This window comes from Gallinula chloropus, assembly GCF_964237585.1.
Source record: "Gallinula chloropus genome assembly, chromosome: 5".
Classification (NCBI taxonomy): Eukaryota; Metazoa; Chordata; class Aves; order Gruiformes; family Rallidae; genus Gallinula; species Gallinula chloropus.
In genome coordinates, this window is record NC_140090.1 from 59646277 (window position 1) to 59666393 (window position 20117).

Consider the following 20117-nt stretch of genomic DNA (forward strand, 5'->3'; position numbering starts at 1 on the left):
CATTGAGAATAACAAACAGGCACACATTTCTAGCTTTCAGAAACAAAAAGCTCCCCGTTGTTACTGGCTGAATCCGAAAAAGAAGCAAAATACATTACTACTAACAAATTGGATTCTTAACATCCACCAATTACCTGACTTCCAGTTTTAAAAGCCCTGAAATGTATGTGCTGGTATGCTTACAAATGGCAACAGCCTTTTAAATTTCCTTGGTGTAAGAATAAAAGCTTTCTGTCCCATTCTGCAATGCTGTCCCTCTTGGATACCTTGCATATCCCACCAAACACCTCTCTGAATGCAGGGGAGCAGATCACTACCCTTCTTTAACAATTACATCAAGGGTAAGCAACTATTGCTTTGCACAATACCTCATAAATACAAAGCTCCACATCACCACATGATATCACCCATGTCAAAACCAGAAAAGGAGGAGAGTGGCTGGCACAAGAGCAGGCAGAACTTCCCAGGCTTACCACCAACTCCCCTTGCATCCACCAACGACCCAGTCCACGCCCCTGCAGAGGCCTGTCATTCTCAGAGCCGTACCAGACAAGAAACCTTTGGCTCAAAGCTCTTGTAAACGCTCCAGCCAACTGCCTTGTGCTGGACTGCTGCTCCCCAAGGCAGGACAGCTATCTGCCAGAGATCACGGGAGCTCCCACTGACACACAGCTGGCCAGCTCCATCAGACTGTCAACATCACAGCAGAGAAGAGAGAGTCAGTCTAAGAAAACGAGTGTTTAATCAGGAAACGAGAAGAGACAAGGGATAAGAAACTGATTACAGGAGAGTAATACCCAGCCAAAAGAAACACGATTGTACAACTTGGAACGACCAGGATCAAAACATCCTATGAGCCAGCAGTGCCCACTGAGGGACACTCCTGAGGAAGAGCCCAAGCACTTCTGGCAGTCTCCAGGTAGCTCAGCACAGTCATGGACCCCGATTGCCCAAGCTCCAGCCTCTGCCCTCAGCAGCTGCTGCAGAGAGCTGCAGAGGCGGCCCTGGCTCTGCTACTCCAGTCTCAGCTTCTCTCAGCAGGAGATGCTGAAAGGAATGGAGGGAGCACTGGCTGTACACAGCAATCCCAGCCTCTCCCAACAGGAGATGGTGTGTGGAGTAAGAGAAGCCCATAAAAAAAAAAAATAAAGTTTACATATTTATAAATGCCAAAATAAATATTTAAGACAGAATCCCCCACCCCTCTAACACGTGCGTAACCACACTGCAAACTGCTCGCAGGACAGCCTCCAGGGGCTCAGGGAAAAGAGCGGTGACTACACCACAGGGCAGCCAGCTCAACTTCCTTCTCGTTTCCTGATGCTTCTGAAGCCTGCAGCCCACTGGGAAGGAGGAGGAAGAGCGAGCAAAGCAGAGCGCCAACACGCAGCAGTGCTGAGAGGAATGTCATGGTATAAATACATCATATCAGTGGTTTCCAACAGCTAAAAAAAAAAAATAAAAAAGAAAAAAAAAAAAGACACCAGAAGGAAGGATGGTGTAAATGGAACTACAGCTATGCAGGGCAAAGGGCTGCGTGTCCGTGGAGCTCCGGCAGCTGTCACGGCGAGAAGGTGGTCATTTCCAGAGAGACCCTTTGCCACAGCTCCTTCGTCTGCTTGCTGCGCTTCAGGTTCTGGAGGATGTCATTGAACTGCATCATGCCCATGGGGGTCAGGCAGAAGGCGCTTCGGGCGCTGCGGATGGCATTCACAAAGTCGTCGTAGTCAGCGGGCGTGAGATGGATCATCCGGTGATGGATGTACTGGGTGGACACAGGGAAAGAGCCTTCAGCTGTTTGCTCACCACCCTCAGGCCAGTGACACTAAGAGCTCCCAGGGCAATATGTCCTATGGTCCTGTTACCCCACGAGAGGTCCCAAGACTCAGAGGAATAGAGGAGTAAGGCTTACACTAAGTTACTACAATATACCCCTACACTTTACACTCGCTTCTCTCAGCTTCTCAACTAAGGCCCCAAAACTGCAGGTCCAGCTTCAGAAAAATCTATTCCCCTAACGTAGCTCAGGAAAAAAGCCCAAATGCAAAACAACACACCTACAGAACCCCCCTTTTGGTCATTTATTCAAGAGAAGTATGTGCATGTCCTGTTCACATTGCCATAAGGGAACAGGCAGCTCTGATATTCCAGCTGGCTCATTCAAACACACTTGTTTCAGTAAATCCTGAGATCTCTCATCCATACTGGTTACCAGTACCCAAGGTTCCTTCCCCTCTGCATGCACACACAAAGGCAGTACCTGCAAGGCCGGCAATGGCCTAGCAGCTTGGACAGGCCACACATTACCTGCAGGTAGGCCTGCTGGCACCTCTGCACCAGCTGGTGGAAGGCTGGCGTGCGCAGGTGGTTGTGCACATGGGCAGGGTTGAGCCTCTGTAGAGCTTCCATGATGATCTCCTGTAGCACAAAAGGGCTCAGCACCCCCTTGGCTGCACCGACACAAAACTGATGCACGTAGTTTACACCTGCACAGGAAGGAGAAGTCGTAACAACAGTGTTAAACTAAGAGAAACACAAGACACTGGGTACTTCCCAGTAAGAACCTAGATTTGGAGCATCTTCTTCTCAGTGTAGTTTCCAGCAGGCCTGGGAGAGACTCTCTAGCAAACTCATGGGGACAAGAGATCACCCTGATACATCCATCAGGTCTGAATAGAGACCAGGTACCACCTCAGGCACTGATATTCCCAGTTCGCTTCTCTTTAAAGGGAAAACGAAAGAAAACTAAGGTGCAAGGTAACTACAGAGGCAAGGATTACTGCACCTAATCCCACTGCTTCTCGCCTCCCCATCTAGGAAACACCCAGGCACTCCAGCACTTGGGCCTTGGGGAGCCTGGAGAGACAGTGAAGCTTCCCCACTGCTGCCTGCAGCGGAGCTCCCCAGCAGCAGGAGCCATACCATTAGCCAGACTGCTTGTAGAAGTTGGATTGGTTTGATTTTTTTGGTTTGCTTTTGTATTGTTTTTTAAAAGTTCTTACTGCTGATGAAAGAATTAAAAAAAAACTGACAAAAAAGATCCAAGAAGAAAGTGGAAATAAAAACAAAAAACCCCTAAACAACTGGTGGTTTGAGCACCTATTGCTATAAAAGCTCTTCACAGAACGTGTAAATATACATAAGAAAGAGGAGTATCTACAAGATAGCACAAAGGGAAAAGAAAAGGTGGTTGTTACAGAACAGAAGAGACACAAGTTCTGAGTCCTGTCCAACCCCATGCACTTCATCCAGTTCCTCAAAAATTCAACAGCATGCCTAAAGAACCCAGAAATGGGACCACTGCCTGGATGAAAGAGTAGCAGGGATCTTCTGAAACATTCTCATAAACGGGTTCAGATATCAGGCTCACCCAGTCTTTGAAGTTTCACTCTTTGGACAGCTTTTCCCCACCATGGTCCAAATCCCATCAAGTGGAATTCTGCTGAAGTACTGCTCTGAGCCTTACCTAACTTTGCAGCTAACCCAAGGAGCCATTTTACATCCTCCGTGTAGGGTGGGCTGCGTGAGAAGTTGTTGGGATGGTCGTTGTGAGCTCTTCGGCCAAGCATCTCCAGAGCCAGCATCCCTGCGAGAAAGGGGCAGCCAGAGTCAAGCAGCACTTCTGCCCAGAAAGACTTGGTCTAGCACTTCACTCACTGCAAAACAACCTGACTGGCCTGCCCCTCATCAGCAGAAAATTCCCTAAAGGGCAAAGAGTCCAGAGAGAAACAAAAGGCCCATCTTGGAGTCTGTCACCATAGGAAGCATCTGAAAGAACACCTGAATCTGCTGCTCCAGGCTGGGACATCTGCAGAATCATCCCACCTCACCAGAGCTGCAAAGGAACACTCCACTTAGTCAGCAGGGTCAAGCAGATGCCCCAAAGGCTGTACTACAAGAGGTGTCATCAAAGCAATACACTTGCTCCACATTTTGCAGCAGAGAAGCTATCCACATCAACCTATGCAGCTGCAAGAGAGCAGGCCAACACTGAGCTGCAGCATTGCCAATCTGCAAATATTCCACTTATTCCACTACAGCTCTTTACACAAACCCTCCCATTTAAAGTTTTAACTTCAACAGGTGCTGTGTCTTGACCTTTCAGACTCTCTTCCCCCACCCCCTTCTCTCTTATCCAGGCTATTAACTGCCTTTCATGGTTTACCACTTACCACTGTGATGTTTACATGTGCACCCCTTTCTGGCTAAGTCCTTTCTTCTTTAGCTTTCAACTAGAAAGCCTCAAGCAACCTCCAAATAGCCTGCCTTCCATTTTCTCAGTTTCTTTTTGCTGCCCTGGGCTGAATTTGCTTATCTTAGAAGCTTCCTTTTCCCCCTTGCACTGGGCTGGACCATGACCATGGACAAGTAGCTTACTGAAATCCAAACTCAATCACAAACCCTGAGACTGATATCCCTATACCCATAGCAATTCAGGCACAGACCAGTTATTTCCTCATAACTGGTGTGACTGGGAGAAGCCTGCTAACGATGTACCCGCTCTCCACACAATATACGTTCCCTCTGTGTCTTCAACAGCCTCGCTGGAGAGGCACGGGGCACATCTCTCTGTGCCTCTGAAGACTAAACCGGTGCTATTAAACTAGAGGTGTGCCTGCACCATTCATGAGCAGCAGCAGCTGAGCTCAACTGTTTCACACAGTCACAGCTCTCAGAACCACATCCTCAGAGCGTTTCCCAGACTCCTCTGCATGCACCCGCTGAAAGGCTTCCCAGCTCTAACCCACTCAGCTTCCTCTTCTACCCTGGTGGCTCTCAACAGCAACTGTTCAACCCTCTACGGCTTAGTCTCTGTTTTTAGCCTCCACATAAGATCATGAACCAGCTTTCCCCATGTCACTAAGATGCCATCACCCCAACAGGTGCCGTAGCAGACTGCCAAAGGGCAGTGAAAACCTGCAGCCTTGCCCTGAATCCCTCTCGAGGGGGCCACAGAAACCCACTTGGCTGTCCTTACCAACTCGGTATGCGGAGTGGAGGTAGTGCAGACCCTGGGGGCTCACAGGCTGACTGTGCTGCTCATCCTCGGCAGGAAAGCCCCCTGTAACAAGGGAGTTGGGCTGTGAGGACAGAGTTGTCAAGGAAGCCCCCTGAATCGCTGGGAACGTTGATCCTGCATGGACACTTCCTACTGAAGAGAGCAAAACAGCAGCATTAGGACCCACCACCAGCCTAAAAGAAGGTTTCCTTGGGCCATCATCTCCCTCACCTGATCACCCCCTGCCAATATAGTGTTCTGCTCCCCTAAACAGAACAATGCAGCAACCAAAACCCATAGACTTAAAATCCAGCAGGCTAGGAAAATCTGTTTTGTTTGCAAGAAGGGCCTGAAAGGGATCAAGTACATGGCTCTCCATCTCTTTTGCAGTATACCATGAACATGCACATCACTCATGTTTTACATGTAAATACATGTGTTGACTCAAAGGTCTTTGCTATTATCTAATAAATAGCTCTGAGACTGATTTCTTGTCCAAGGAAACAAGCATGTGCATGTCTCTACACCTGATGAGAAACTGCTGAGGAAAATCACTGAGCAGGAACACTATTAAGTCACTCAAAGATCACGTTCAACATTGTGAGGTTTCTCTACTCGTGCTGTAAGACAGCTGTGACTCCATCCAGCTATCAAGAGTGATGGGTGTTACTGGAGACTAGTCTCCAGCCCAACCTTGGAAAGAACAGCCATTGTACAAACTTTAGAGGAGTACAGAAATGATTTCTTACAACTAAGAGTCAAGGCATCGGCTGAGGACTAAGACTGTCACTAAAGGTTTGTCTTCAGATCCTGAAGCCTTCAGGACTATTCTATCTGTTTCCGTGGCGGCTTTTTGGCATCAAAATGCAAGATAAAATAACTGAAAAGATTATCCTGATAATCTGGATATGAAGGAGGCCAGCAAAGCTCTTAAGTGTTTTCCCATATACTGGTCATCCAGCACCTGGTGAGTTGGAAAGCAAATGTACAAATAGGCAAACATTACAGCCTCTCCAGTGAGGTGTAACAGAACCTGGGTCAACCACAACCCACCAGTGCAAATCCGCATGGCAATGAGAGCATGTCCACAATTCAGTCAACATCTGCTGTTCCCGTGCTGCACACTACGTGATGGGTCTTCATCACCACTCTAGCACCAACACAGTATGTGAGCAATCATTCAGACTGCCAAAGTACATCCTCTCTACAGAAGTTCCACATTTTGGGCACTGGCTCCTTCCGATCCCTTCAGGCAGGAAAGGCATCTATCTACTAGCGCTACTGTAGCATCAATCTATTAGTGCTACTGTGTCTGCTTCCCACGCTCTCTGTTCATCTGACCCAAAGGAGTCACAAGAGCCTGCTCAAGGTCATCTACGCTTACCTTGCCCAAAGGAGAGGGGGAATAAAGTTCTAATAAGTTAGAGGTCAGAAAGGCCAGGAGGGCTCCAAACACACTTTACTCTGAGAGGCCAAAATAATCTTACACTGGAAATTCAGCTAAACAGAAATTATAGCATCACTAGCTGAATCAGGTCCCATTATGAATCCCAGTAACCCCGAGCATGCATATCTTTAGGTTGGAGTGGTTTGTTCAGTGCAAGAATCCTGGTCCCACCTACGGTCCATGATGAGTAAGACTTGATTGGGGCACAGCTAGGAGGCAGAGTAAATAAGGCAATGCAGTGCAGACCCCAGGGCTGTAACACTTACTCGCTACATTGGAAGACAGTGACAGTCCTGTCTCGCTGTGATAGGGATGCACCGCGATCTGTGTCATGGACGGGACTGGCACACCGGGGAATGACACTGCTGTAGCTGCCAATGACGGTGTTGTTACTGAATAAGGATACTGTGCTCCTATGAATGCTGGATGGACACTCTAAAACAGAACAAAAATTAGTCATATTTACTTCATCTAACCCTTTAGAAGTAGTCCAAAACACGATGTCCCCACACAAACCCCAGAGCATGAGAAATCCAATCAGACCAGAGAGGAGGAAGCACAGGAAGCAGCAGCACAGAAACTACCTTGGATGACATGACCATTACATCTGCTTGCTTCTCCTCATTTTAAATCTAATCAGTTTGCCAAAAACCACTCCAAGAACTTTCAAAAATAGGCAGAGGTTTTCCCTCTGTGGTCTCTACCCAGTGGGCAAGCTCTCAAGACAACAAGCTCTTTGTCCAGTGCCTTCTGAGAAACTACAGAGCTATAGAAATGAAAAACTACTTTAGACTTTACATGCAGCCACAGAAGGCTCCTGCTAATGCAAAAGCTGAGTTGGGTCAAAGTATCATAAATCAGCAAGTAAGTGAAAGCAGAAGCTAGATCTCAAGCCACAGGACATCTGAGCCCCACACTCCCCCCAGTCTGACGAACTCCCTCTGGAAGCAGCCACCCAGACACCATAAATGAAGAAGTCATAGGTAACACTCACCTGTGGGTACGCTGAGCCAGGCACCGGGAAGACAGCTGGGCGCGGCATGTGCTGGATAGTGTGTCCAATATACTGGGGATTACAGGGGATGTGAGTCTGAAGGGTGGTGTAGGGGTGGAGGCCCTGCGTGTGTGTATGTGCCATTGCCGGCCCCGCCATTGTGTGCTGCTGGTACATGGTTGAGCCCACAGAGATCACCGGCATGACTGTTGCTGCCGCGGTTACTGCGGCCGCCACTGTTACGGTGGCTGGCTCAGAAGTCACACGGTTGTCTGTCAACCCACGTGCCGCCTCAGAGGCGGCCCGGGCACCACTGGCACTGCAGCCAGTGGCACCTTCTCTCTGGGCTGGGGTCCCACCAACAGTCTGTTCATAAAGCCAGTACCACTGGTGAGCTACTTCAAAAAGAACTTCTGGGTAAACACCACCTCCTTTGGCTGCCTCTTCTACGGCCATACAGGCCTTTTCCAGCATCAGATTGTCCTGGGGGAAGTGAAACAAAAGCAAAAGTGAAGAATGCAAAACCAGAAACACAAGGAGGTAAAACTACATCAGGGGAAAAGCGTAAGGTGTTCTACAATGTCTGATGATATGGGAAGCAGAGAGATGACAACTATGCAGCAGAATAACAGGGGCTATTAAAGACAAGAGAAAGCCACAGAACTGGGCTTAAGGCTGTCCAGTAGCAGAGGAGCCAATCCCACAGGTAACAGCACATGCCTGATGCTGTAAATCAGGTTGCACTAGCCAGCCCCTATGTGATGCTCACCTGCTCCTTACACTGCACCAGAGCCCTCTGGATTTCATTTGGGTTCAGGGCATGTGCATGGGGCAGGCAGCTGAGTGCCAGTTCAGCAGCTGCCCGCACCATGTTGGAGTCTCTGGCCCGTGAAGCTCTGTCTGCCAATGATGCCACTTCTGGGGGAGTCAAATGCCCATCCCAACACTCCACCAAGATGTTCAAGGCTGCACTACCGATCTCCATGGCCTGCCCTAAGAGTAAAAGAGAAGACTCTCACACCACTGTATGCCCAGCACAGTTCCAGTCAGCCTTCCCTCAATAGGAGATGCACTCCTCACTTCCTTCAGGAGCAGCAACAGAGCCCAGTTGTTCCCCTTAAGCACCAAGTCAAATTTAGGCTTTCTTCCAAAACACAGCACAAGCAAGAGTCCTCAATAAATATGCAGTGGGTGAGTGTACCATCATCAAAGTTAAGCTAAAGATGCATTTGAGACAGCGAAAGCAACTTGCTATAGCTGATTTTAGTACCCACAAACCACGGCCTGGTCTCTTGTTCTATTTCTATCATGTCAGGAGAACATGAATCTTCAAGGGTGTGTTTTTCAGGCTCTCAATGCCCCATGGACAGAAAGCAGTTAGTAGGTCTGGCTGCAAACAGGAGGAAGAAAGCAAAATGCTGAACACAGCCAAAAAGCATGTTCAAAATTGACAAACATCTGTCTCTTCAGCAGACCCCCAAAGGAGAAGACCAGTCTCTATGTGAGAAGTGGTCCATGGGTCTGAAGGCTGAAGCATGTTGCAGTACAAACAAGAGGAAATGGGTCACGAGAACTGCCCTGGCCAAAACAAGCACCACCGTGTAAAAATCAGTGGTGGTCACCTTGTACTGTCAGCTGTGCTAGCAGCTTACATAGTTACCACAGCACATCAGCATCACCATTTTTGGGCATAAGCTTGTCTCCCTCCCCTCCTTCCTGCCCAAAAGCAAGCTCCCCAGTAAAGGTTTGCTGTAACCTGTGATCCAAGAGACGTGGGAGGAGTAAGTTCGAGAGAGCCAGTTGGGAGACACAAAGTTGTGCAGTCCTAGTGCATACAGCCCAATCTCGAAGGCGCAGAGGTGAAGGTTGCGGTGTGGTCCCTGGTGCCCACCACTAGAGGAAGGATGGGTGAAGATGGAGGTACTGCTGTTTCCACCTGCTTTGATAAGGACTGTCTTGGCCAATTCAAAGTAAAAGTGAGCAGCTGCCTCTGAGGGCTGGTTTGGGACGTGAGGAGCATGGCTCTCCAGCCGCCTCCCTTTATACCTAGAAGAAAAAGATAAGAGGAACCTTTCAGACAGCAACAAGTACCACAAGTTCATTGGCTGGAGTGCACGGTTCTCATCTTTAGGATCCAGAAGAAACAAAGCAAATGATCCAAGGGAGTACTTCCTGACACATATGTGCTAGTTCCCTTACATCAGACCTCGTGGTTGCCTCTGTGCATTGGTGTTATTCATTACCTGCCAACTTCCACAGTCTTTGCACGGGCTCCCCCACTGGCTCTTCTACTGCCACTGGAAGACGACGATCCCAGTGAATCACTTGAAGAGCTGCTGATGCTGTCACTGTCCTGTCCTCTGCCCCAGGATGTTGTTGCCCATCCCCCACGTAGTGGACGCCGACTGAGCGTTGGGGAACTGTCGGAGGTGGTTTCAGGAGCGCTGCTGTCAATACTAGCCATGCCTAGAACACCAGAACCCACACAGTAATGTCACCAGGGTTGGTAAATGTAACATGTAAATGTGTGACCTACAATCCCAACCAAGATCAGTAGTGTCAGCAACAGTCAGCCTTACAACTGCCAGGCATTCAACTTGGCAAATTACAAAAGATTAATCAGTTTGTCCAGTGTCGGTAGTATTAGTCCGTATCGGTGTAATTTTGCAGTTGTCAGATTAAAAAGCTGAAGAGTCCAAGAACAATGTACCTTTATTTCCCTCTTCACACCACCCCAGTCCCTCAATCCCTCTGCCAAGCTTTGTGGCAGAGTATAACAACAAAAAGCAAAAAAACATACAAAGCCAAACTCCAAAGCCTGCATGAGTATGAAGAAAACCCTTCTGGTATGTGCTGCACCATCTACATAAAGGTTCTTCACATCCTCAGCCTCTCGCTTATATCCATCCCAAGAGAAGTGGAAAGCAGCAGCTCCTCTGAATTTGTTTCTAGACCCAGGAGCACGGTCCAGCCACCATTCAGCTCCAGCTATCTAATCCATCATCCAAAAGGTATCTAATATGACAAAGGTGCAGTAACTTGCCATACAGAAGGGGTCAGGAAAACTGTGGAGTAAGACTTACTTCTCTGAGCCAAACACCTCAGAGACCATCAACTGCTGCTGTAGTAAAGGACAGGCTCACAAGTGGAACGAAACAGCCAGGGAATTGCTGAAACCCCAGCACGCTGCCTAGCACAGCACTAGATGCTGAATGAACTAGTCAGTTCCTACCTGTGTGTTTCTTCTTCTGCCTGACAGGTGAACCCCAGCATCTCCCATTGTATCCACCTCGGTTTCCAAGGGCCAGACGACTGGGGACCTTCCCCTCTTGTTTCAAGACAGTGGCCTCCGCAGCTGGCTCACAGGGAGACCTCTGAGCACTCTCTGCATAAACAGGACAGTGACAAGATAAACATTAGGATTTGTTTCTGTATCTCTAAAACCAGATGTGGTCATCTAAGAGATATAAACAACAAAAGATGCAGGATTTTAATAAAATGAGTGGTATTTATAAGCAGAATTTATCGTAGTTTTCTTTTAGTATTAAGAATATCAGTCAATACCAGGCCAAGAACATTTCATCTTAACACCTCAAGATTTGGAAAGTTTGCTGCAACTACAGAAAAATTTTAGAATAAAAATGCTCCAGCAATCCTAACCTAGTTGCAGTCATCCTGAGCTAGTATTGACTTCTTTGGGAAGAGCTGAAAGACCATCTGCTTTCCACCAAACGCTACTGAATGTGAAGTTTGCCACCAAAGTTGAGGCTTCAAGAAAACAACATTAATCTCTAATGCCCTTCAGCAACCTTAGTTCTTGCATGAAGGTACCTCAGTGTGTAACATTTTTGAAATCCTGCACCTCTGTGATACAAACCTAAAAGATGGGGTCACAGCAGCTTTATGTTAGCTGGTTATACAACTGGCTCAAGATAAGAAAACCTGAAAATTAGCACGAATCTCTATGCAACAAGTATGTGTGCAGAAATGGATCCAGCCAGACAACAGGGGAATGACATTCTAGTAACCATCAAGCAGCCAGATGGTAAAATAATCATTCTATTCCCAAAAAAGAGAAAAACATATGGTTCCAGTTCTGCACTAATAGCAGAAGGGTTTCAGTACAGTCCTTACAAAAAGTTCCTCTTACCCTGTGCACTCTTCTCCACAAAGGTCTCAGGACTGCTCTGGACTGCGGTGCTTACAGCAGCTTGCTGAGTGACAGAAGTCCCTGGAAGTTGCTGGATAGCTGCAGTGGACTGGGCAGCATGTTTGGAAGGAGATTTTTGATTCGCTACTGTAGGCTTGCTGGATGAGTAGAAGGAACTCAGAGTCTGTGGTTTATGAGTTTGACTCTCTCTGTCCAGGAGTTTGTCTAAAATCTTTAACAGCAAGGGGAACAACAACAACAAAAAAAAGCTTAGCAGGAGGGTAAGAGAACAAGCATTAGACTAAAGACACTGAGGGAAAGTACCAAATCAGCTTCCTGGTGGACAATAAATTTCATTTGTTGGAGAAAAAAAGAAAATGCTTATTCTCTAGAACAGAGTGCTTTCCTGCACTGAAGATCAGTATTGCACAGTTGAGAGCCATTACTGCTTTACTGAGAAGCAGATTCATTCCTACTCAAGTAACATCCCTGTTTTCACTTCAAACAGCCACAGGCTTTACTTGAAAAGCTCCCAGCACTCTCAATAAAGCAATTCTGGTACATCAAGGACTGAAAGGAGGACTCTATATTTAGTTCTGCCAGTCATTAGATGTTCTTGTTTCAGTCACCAGCATTCTGTGCTCACTATTCAAAACATCCTGTCATACCATTACCGAGAAACTAGTAAAGCCACTATAGAAACTGCCTTCTACAGGCCTGCAATAGCACTTTCTTGTCTTTGTTACATAACTGGGAAACAACACATGGCCACATTTTATGGGTTTGTCCATTGCTACCCTTCTCCACATGAAATGAACACCATGAGTGTGACAGCATTTATTTGCAGATGACAGTGTCCCCATTATTCCCTAGAGAAGAGCTCAGGAAAAGTGCTTTTCCTTTAGGAGATGGAAAAACACTAATAATATTCTTGCTGTATAGAAGAATTTCTGAATATAAAAGATTAATAAAATCCTTCCTAAAGCTTCAGCAGTTTTTAATAATATTTTCCTCCTTTAGGGTGGAGGGGCAGAGTTTTACCATCTGTCTTTCACAGGAAATTAAGGCACAGGTGAACTGCCCTAGTATATCAAAGAGGTGAGAGGTTAAGAAACAAAGGCTTTAGTAGTTACACCGTTCTCCAAGCCAAGATCCCTGCAGAAAAACACAATCAGTCCCCAGTACACACACACAGTGCACACTGAAAACCCCTGGGACAATGGACTTGTTTTAGTTGTAAGCAAAAGCATCAAAAGCAGTGAGAACCCATCTTCTGACTGGACTTTAAGAAACCTGTGGAAAGAGTGCCTCTTCCAGGGCAATGCAAATTGGGTGGCCAGATTTTGCATCAGTGGAAGAATATAAATACCACAACATAGCTTGTAAATCATCAGTACAAGACATGGCAATTTATGTTCACTGGCAAATCTATCAAATCCATCAAAACCTAAATATGGTTTGCTCTGCATCTCCCTCTCCCCTTTTAAAGGTAAACTCACCTTCTTCAGCTTAGACTGATCATCTTTGTAAGTAATCATCAGGGCTAGTGCCAGATCCCCTTTCTCCCTTCGGGTGCCTTCACACAGCAGAGGATGTTCTGCTTCACTGACAGTTGTTTTCATGCCTGCAGGGGATACAGAGACAAGTGAGCCTATGGGACTACACTACATCCTGAGCACTATCTACACTTCACTTTAGTTCATTCACCTCACTGTCACAGGCAAAGGAAGATTTATTTTTCCCTTTCTGTTAACTTCAAAGATAGGTCACGAATAAACAGGAGCTACTGTCTGCCCCTGGAAGCTTGCTACAGTGGTCAGAACAACCAGATCCTAATATGCCACTGAAGAGAGTCCAGGCAAATCCACAACTCTGTCTTGAAACAAACTTTCCCAGTTTTGTAGATGCTACAAGCCCACACCATAAGGAACTCATCCCCCTCCTTTTGAGAGATGAGGCAACAGAGGATGGGCCTTGTTTAATCCATTCTATTCCTTTTTGCACACCGCTTTACAGAGGGCATACAGTATTGTTACCATAGCATATATAATCACTGCTTTGTTCCTGAAGCTGGTAAATAAGCAAGAATCCACTGTTATGCCAAGATCCTGAATGATATGATAATGCTTGAGAGGACTTACTAGTATTTCACTATCACTAACCTTCAGAAATTACTGCCTTTTGTTCTATAGAATGTCCATCTCCATTAAAGCCCAGGCAACACATCTTCCACAACAAAAGAGCAAAAAGAAAGCTAAAATTCACTTTACTACATTAAGCATTTAAGTTCCTGTCCTGTATCCCACTTCCATTTTTCACCGTTCAACCCTGGTTTGCTGATTTTGGCAGGGATAGAGTCAGTTTTCTTCATAGTAGCTAGTATGGGCTATGTATGGTTTGGCTGTGTGTGGATAACAGTGCTGATATTGTTGAGCAGTGCTTACACAGAGCCAATGCCTTTTCTGCTTTTCACCCCACCCCACCAGCAAGTAGGCTGAGGGTGCACAAGGACTTAGGAGGGGACACAGTCAGGACAGCTGACCCCAACAGACCGAAAGGACATCCCATACCATATGGCATCATGCTCAGCACATAGAGCTAGTGGAAGAAGAAGGAAGGGAGGCATGTTTAGAGTGATGGCTTTTGTCTTCTCAGGTATGGAGCCCTACTTTCCTGAAGATGGCTGAACACCTGCCTGCCCATGGGAAGTGGGGAATGAACTTCTTGTTTGGCTTTGCTTGCGTGCAGCTTCTGCTTTGCCTATTAAACTGTCACTATCTCAACCCACGGATTTTCTCACTCTTATTTTCCTAATTCTCCCCCTACCCCATGGTGGGGGGAGCAAGTGAATGACTGTGTGGTGCTTAAATGTCAGCTGGGGTGAAAACACGACACCTGGCATGCAGAATGCTTCTGCATCTGGTTCTGACAAACCCTGAAAAAGCTTTCATTTCTGCACCAACCTGGAATGAACTACTGACTCACCATACAAATGAGATACGATGCAGAACATGGATATAGAAAGACATTTCTTGTAAAAGATTCTTACCAAGAGCAGCAACAGCTGCCTCAAAACCAAGCTCTTCATCTCCAGGCATTTCATTATTCCAATTACGGCTTGGCGGTCTAGAGCCTGTAGGAGAAACCACTGAAAGAAGACAACAGAATTAGTGTTCAGCCTTCAAAACCAGGACCTCAAGGCAAAAGCCATTTCTGAGAACTTTCTGATCTGCAAAGCTTCATGTGATCCTGTGATCCTATTTCTTGTACCAGTTTCAAGACCATAGATAGCACTGTCTGGGTTTTTTTCCACCCCCGCCTTTTTCTCTCCAAAATCAGAAGGCTCCAAACCAGGCAGGTACATTGCTAAATCAGTCTTCTAATCCCAGGTTGTTGAGAAAGAACACAACACTAGACTTATATTAGCTTCCACTGAGTATAACCAGCCTGAGTAGAAAAGTCAGTCATCTATAACTATTTTGCAAACACACACAGAGTACTGAAATGCAGTTAAGTTTCTAGTTGTTTTCAAATGCAAGGAGATGACGGTTCCATTGTTGCATGAAGTGCCTCTAAAGCAACATGGAGAGAAGTGCAAGCAACAGGGTGTGAAGAATCAAGATTAGGTTGTTCTTATACAGGATACAGTTTTCTCTTTGAAAACCCCTCACAACCTGGCATCTCAGAACACACCCTTCACACACTCAAGCCAATGCAGACAGTACCTGGAGTGCACAGGACATCAAATATAAAGCTGGCCAGCATCAGAGGCAGGACAGGACGGTAATCGCACAGTGTCCCTTCTCGCAGTTCTTCAGCTCTTCCTCGAATAGTGTTCATCTCATTAGTGCCCAAGGGAATCTTCTTCAGGAGGGCTACAATCTCAGACTCCTGATATGCCAGCTTCACCTGGTAGTATCCAAATGGAAACAGAAGCAGATGTCATCAGCACAGGCCCTGTGGGCAGTGGTCCATCTTTCCCAGCAACAGTTTTTACTGGATCATTTAAATCATAGCAACTCTTAGCACCCCAGTCACCTTTGCCATTCTCCATACTGAACATACAATTTTTCAAATCTAATAAAAGACTTGTCTCAGTTATACACAATTTTTTTACTCAAATTCACTCAAATTGTCACTCTTGAGCTACATATGGAAAAAAAACCCACATCAGCTTTCCTAAGAACACCAAGAGAAACATTTGACTGGATAAAACAGTGGAAAGGGCAATCACTCTTAGTTGCAAGAAGAAAGGATGCTTTGTTACATGTAACATAAGACAACTAGCAGATGAACAGGCATGGGTTCACAGCATGCATGCCAGAGGATGAAGAGGTTACATTTCACTAGTCTGTGAGAGTGCCATTCCTGCACTCTCTCCATTCCTTACATGTGAAAGGGATTGTTTTCTTTCAGGTGGCAAGTGACTGCTAATCTCACAATCTTCTAATCAGACCCTAAGTAGTACAGATAATTAGCTAACAATTGTAGTTGGATACCTAGCAACAATACATACTTCCAGGGACTGCACAACCCTGCAGTGAAAAGACAAATCACAGGGACAAGGTCTTAATTGGACAGTTCTTTTCATTAAGCAGGAAGCCTAATAGTAATAAAGCAGCATCCAAAAAAATATGCCTGCACAGTGCATATGTTCACTTGCCAACAAATGAGATATCAGTAAGAGCAACAATTTTCAAACATAGAACAATGGCACAAATTGGCCCTGAGGAGTAAGTTTCAAACCATTTCACCAATGCAAATACGGACAATTCCATTTACAAATGGCTTTACTTTCCCCGGATTAGCCAAGCAAGCTAAAAACATATCAAACTGGAAACGTATTTATGATAAGAAGCAAGCAAGTTGTTCCAATCAAAATAACATATTTGTAAAAGATTTTGCACTCAAATATTTTCAAGCCTGCAGCTTCATCTGAAATCAAAGGTTTGTTGGCACAGGTGGTCTGAGCTTCCTACCAATGCAGGTAACACCAGAAGAACTGATATTTCTAATAATTTTTCTGGCATACCAATGTGTGCTAATAATCCATTTAGTCCAACTGCAATCAATTCTAGGGAAACACATAAAAGCATAACAAAACTTCAGGGGTTGAGATGGAAACCACATGAGCAAAAGCATTCAAACAGCAGAATGTTGCTTATGGATACTGCTTTTTTGAGATGTTTCATACCTCCAAAGCCTTTGTAGAGGCAGGTGGTCTCTGCAGCTCCAGAGCAAACATTCCTATTTGGAAGGCCAGGTTGTGGTACTCCAGCCGCTCGCTCAACACAGTCAGCAAGAAAGCAGCTTTAGACAAGGTGTTGGTTGCCATCCACGTCTGCTTGCTTGTTGATACCTTGTTCTTTTTGCCCTGTTTGAGGAAGAATTTGTCACAGAACACTTTCCTAAACATCTTAAATGATTCTATGTTTTCCTTCCCACCCTTTACAATAATCAGTAGACAGGAGATAAAATAAAACACATTTACATCTTATTCCCTTTGCTGAGGAATCACAAATCCCAGTGGTTACTGATGAACTTCATTACTTCCCCTATCTCACCCCTGCACAACACAGTGGAGGAACTGGCCTATTGATAAGACATATGTCTACTATTGGACCAATGCTGTACAGGCAGATGTTGCATGCTTGTCCCTTCCAAGGGAGCAACAAACACTGCTTAATGCCACCACAAGTGATTTTCCAGAAGTTTATGTTTATTTCTTCCCTCTCCAAGTCTCCATCCTGAAACAGCAAAACTTCTAACATACCCAGTGGTGCCCATTATGAAAGCGGAGACTAATGTTTTGGAGAGAAACACAAGAAACAGAGAAACACCTGCACAAAGTAGCTCAAAAATCAAGAATTCTTATGGCTGTTATATAATCTCATAGCACACAGTAGCAGCTATCTCTTAAACAAAACATCGTTTGAAGCTGGTGTTAAATAGGGTGTTTTGTTCAATTGATTTAAAATAGATTCCTAAAGGAGCTGCAGATTTTAACAGATAAGCCAAGTTTCTGTCTAAAGCATACAGAAAAGTGAGGAAGTTTTGAACTAAACTCAAGTTTATGAAGACTGTAAGTCCTGCTGAATGGCCACCTTATTTTCTCTCTCCCTTTTATTTACACACACACACACACACACACACACACACAGTGACCAGGCACATTAAGGACATCCAGAGAAATTCAGCCTAGAGGAAGCATCAGTGAAGAGCTCTGAATTACAACAAATGAGAAATGCCTCAGAATGTGTGGTATCCATCCCACATTCTTTCTAACATAGCTTCTACCCCCAAAACTAGACATGCTCACTCCCTACCTTAGTTGGTGGCTGCTCCACTTTGAGATCTGGAGGGTTGGCCAGTAAGTCCCTGGCGAGTTCTACAGTTAAACGGCATGCTTCATTGCTATATCCATGTGCATACAGGGCCTCTGCACAGGCAAACAGGATCTGCAAGGAAGAACAGATGGTCATATTGAAACCACACTCCCCAGGCTAGAGCTAGGCTGCTCAAACCACTTGTCACAAAGATTCTGCAAACAATTCACAATTAACTTCAGCAGCAGGTGTTCTCAGAGTCCCTCTTGCCCGGACCTTACCCGCTATCCCTTTCAGCCTGCCCATAAAAAGTCTTCTCTTCCATGACTAAGCTCCATCCTCCCTCCAAGCGCTACAAGAAATCAGAGAATAACTCAAAAAAAACCCCCTAAAACCCAAACCGACTAACTATTGCCACGCATCTCCACGCCAGCTGCCTTCTCATATAGGTGCAAGATGTAAATATATTCTGAGGTATGACAGGAACATGACACAGCCTATTCGGATTGCCTTTGGCTTTCCAGAGAATTTCTGCTTACATGGTTGGATTTAAATTTTTCCTGCTGGGCATGCCTTGGTCTTACTTATTTTTAATTTCAGCTCAATTTCGACATTTCCAAGAGTGAGACTAGGTAAAAAGCACACACTGTTTTGCCTATATTTGTAAATGCTGCAGTGAGAGATGGGAACAAGTAAATCTGGGACACACTTGAAGGTAGCACAGAAATAAGGAGTCAGGTCTGGAGGGAGCAGAAATGTATGATAACATGTGCATTAAGACTGAAGATACTGTATGATGCAATGGGTTATGACAGCATTATAATTAGGCACTAGATTTAACAACATACTATGTTATGACAACTAGAAGGGTGGCAAAATGGTGACATATACAATACATAAAACTGCAAAAGTGTTTTGAACTAAATTCAGCTAACCTCCATCCGGTTCTCCTGCTCCAGGGGCTTTATGCCAGCAAATATATCCTGCTCCTCTTCATTTCCCCCTTCAGCTTTGTCATCATCTTCCTTGGCTACCTCTTGTGGATTCAGATAGTATACCTGGTAGTCGTCTTCCTCTTCTCCATCGTCCCCTCCCCCTGCTGCACCATTCTCTCCCACTTCTTCTGGCTTCAGGCTCACACCACCGTTGTTCTCATCTGCAGAAGGCAGGTCATCATCACCGCTACCCATCTCTCCCACAGGATCCTTGGGTGATTTCTTGGACATGGAACTGCTCCTGACACTGGGCTCAGGTCCCTCAGAGAAGTAAACCCCACCATCCTCCTCAAAGGTGTCCCTGTAGCTCCTGCTCAGTGGGCTTTCTGTAAAACTAAAAGTGTTGCTGGCTTCTGCCCCCAGAGCCAAGCTACTGTCATCCAGGCTCATCTCTGCCAAATCCGGTTCCAGAGAGCTATCTTCACTGCTCATGCGGCGTTTCCCACTGTGTTTACTGGTCAAGCCTTTGCTCACTGGCAACTTTGCTTTGCCCACTGCAGTTTTATACACAGCTTTATCACCTTCTGCTGAAAGTCGTCTCAGAACCCTCTGCGGTGTTTCAGAGACGGCTTTCCGCTTCCCAGTCAGTTCCTTTGGACGAACTGCTGGCTCCTGGGGAGAGGGACGCAGCCTGTCCCCAGGCTGCAGACATGGTCCCCCAGGCTCCTGTCCATGGGTTCTACCAGCTTCGCAGGCAGTTTCTGCACACTGCAACCGGCAGCTCCTCTGCTGGATGGCCTTAACCCAGCAGAACGAGTTCTTCTTGTCAGTGCTGCTATACGTGATCCCGGGAATGGGATAAGCTTCCTCCCAGTTGAAGTAACAGGCTTCCACAGCTGGCTTGAACCCTTGGAAGAGCTTCTCCAGTGATTTTTTGTGCTGACCCCTCTTAACATTATCTATGACTTTCAGCTGCCACTGTCTGAGCTGTGAGCAAAGGTCTCTCCGCCTAAGAGAAGTAAGAGGACAGGTTAAAAAACAGACAAAAAATGCACCTGCAACAAACTGCCTCTTAACCCACAGAACCCCTCCTCCTTGTGGTCAGAAATACCTGCTGAATTAGGCGTTAGTAACCAGACAGCCTGAAAAAAAGGAAGCAGGTGTATTAACAATCAAGTTCTAGATAGACCAGTGGTACAGAAACAGAATGTGAACAATACCAACGTAAAAGCACAATACAGACTGGGAGGTTTAACATTAAATGCT

General features: G+C 45.9%; 1 protein-coding gene across 3 annotated transcripts in view; it reads right to left on the reverse strand.

Annotated features, from left to right (window-relative positions):
• Window positions 1–728: 728 nt before the first annotated feature.
• Window positions 729–20117, reverse strand: part of ZSWIM8 (zinc finger SWIM-type containing 8) — a gene marked incomplete at its 5' end in the record, with an annotated part of 60387 nt that continues 40998 nt past the window's right edge. Inside the window, 17 exons of one of the 3 annotated variants that reach the window (XM_084265748.1) lie at window positions 729–1765; window positions 2308–2486; window positions 3467–3586; window positions 4979–5193; window positions 6709–6881; window positions 7441–7923; window positions 8210–8433; window positions 9197–9486; window positions 9684–9906; window positions 10673–10825; window positions 11591–11822; window positions 13090–13214; window positions 14640–14723; window positions 15316–15499; window positions 16785–16964; window positions 17917–18048; window positions 18852–19860. In XM_084265748.1, coding sequence (XP_084121874.1) covers window positions 1562–1765; window positions 2308–2486; window positions 3467–3586; window positions 4979–5193; window positions 6709–6881; window positions 7441–7923; window positions 8210–8433; window positions 9197–9486; window positions 9684–9906; window positions 10673–10825; window positions 11591–11822; window positions 13090–13214; window positions 14640–14723; window positions 15316–15499; window positions 16785–16964; window positions 17917–18048; window positions 18852–19860 — 4210 coding nt within the window. In that variant the 3' untranslated portion in view covers window positions 729–1561. Of the gene's footprint in view, window positions 1766–2307; window positions 2487–3466; window positions 3587–4978; window positions 5194–6708; window positions 6882–7440; window positions 7924–8209; window positions 8434–9196; window positions 9487–9683; window positions 9907–10672; window positions 10826–11590; window positions 11823–13089; window positions 13215–14639; window positions 14739–15315; window positions 15500–16784; window positions 16965–17916; window positions 18049–18851; window positions 19861–20117 lie in introns of all 3 variants that reach the window. The other 2 variants (XM_084265749.1, XM_084265747.1) reach the window with 2 other exon arrangements.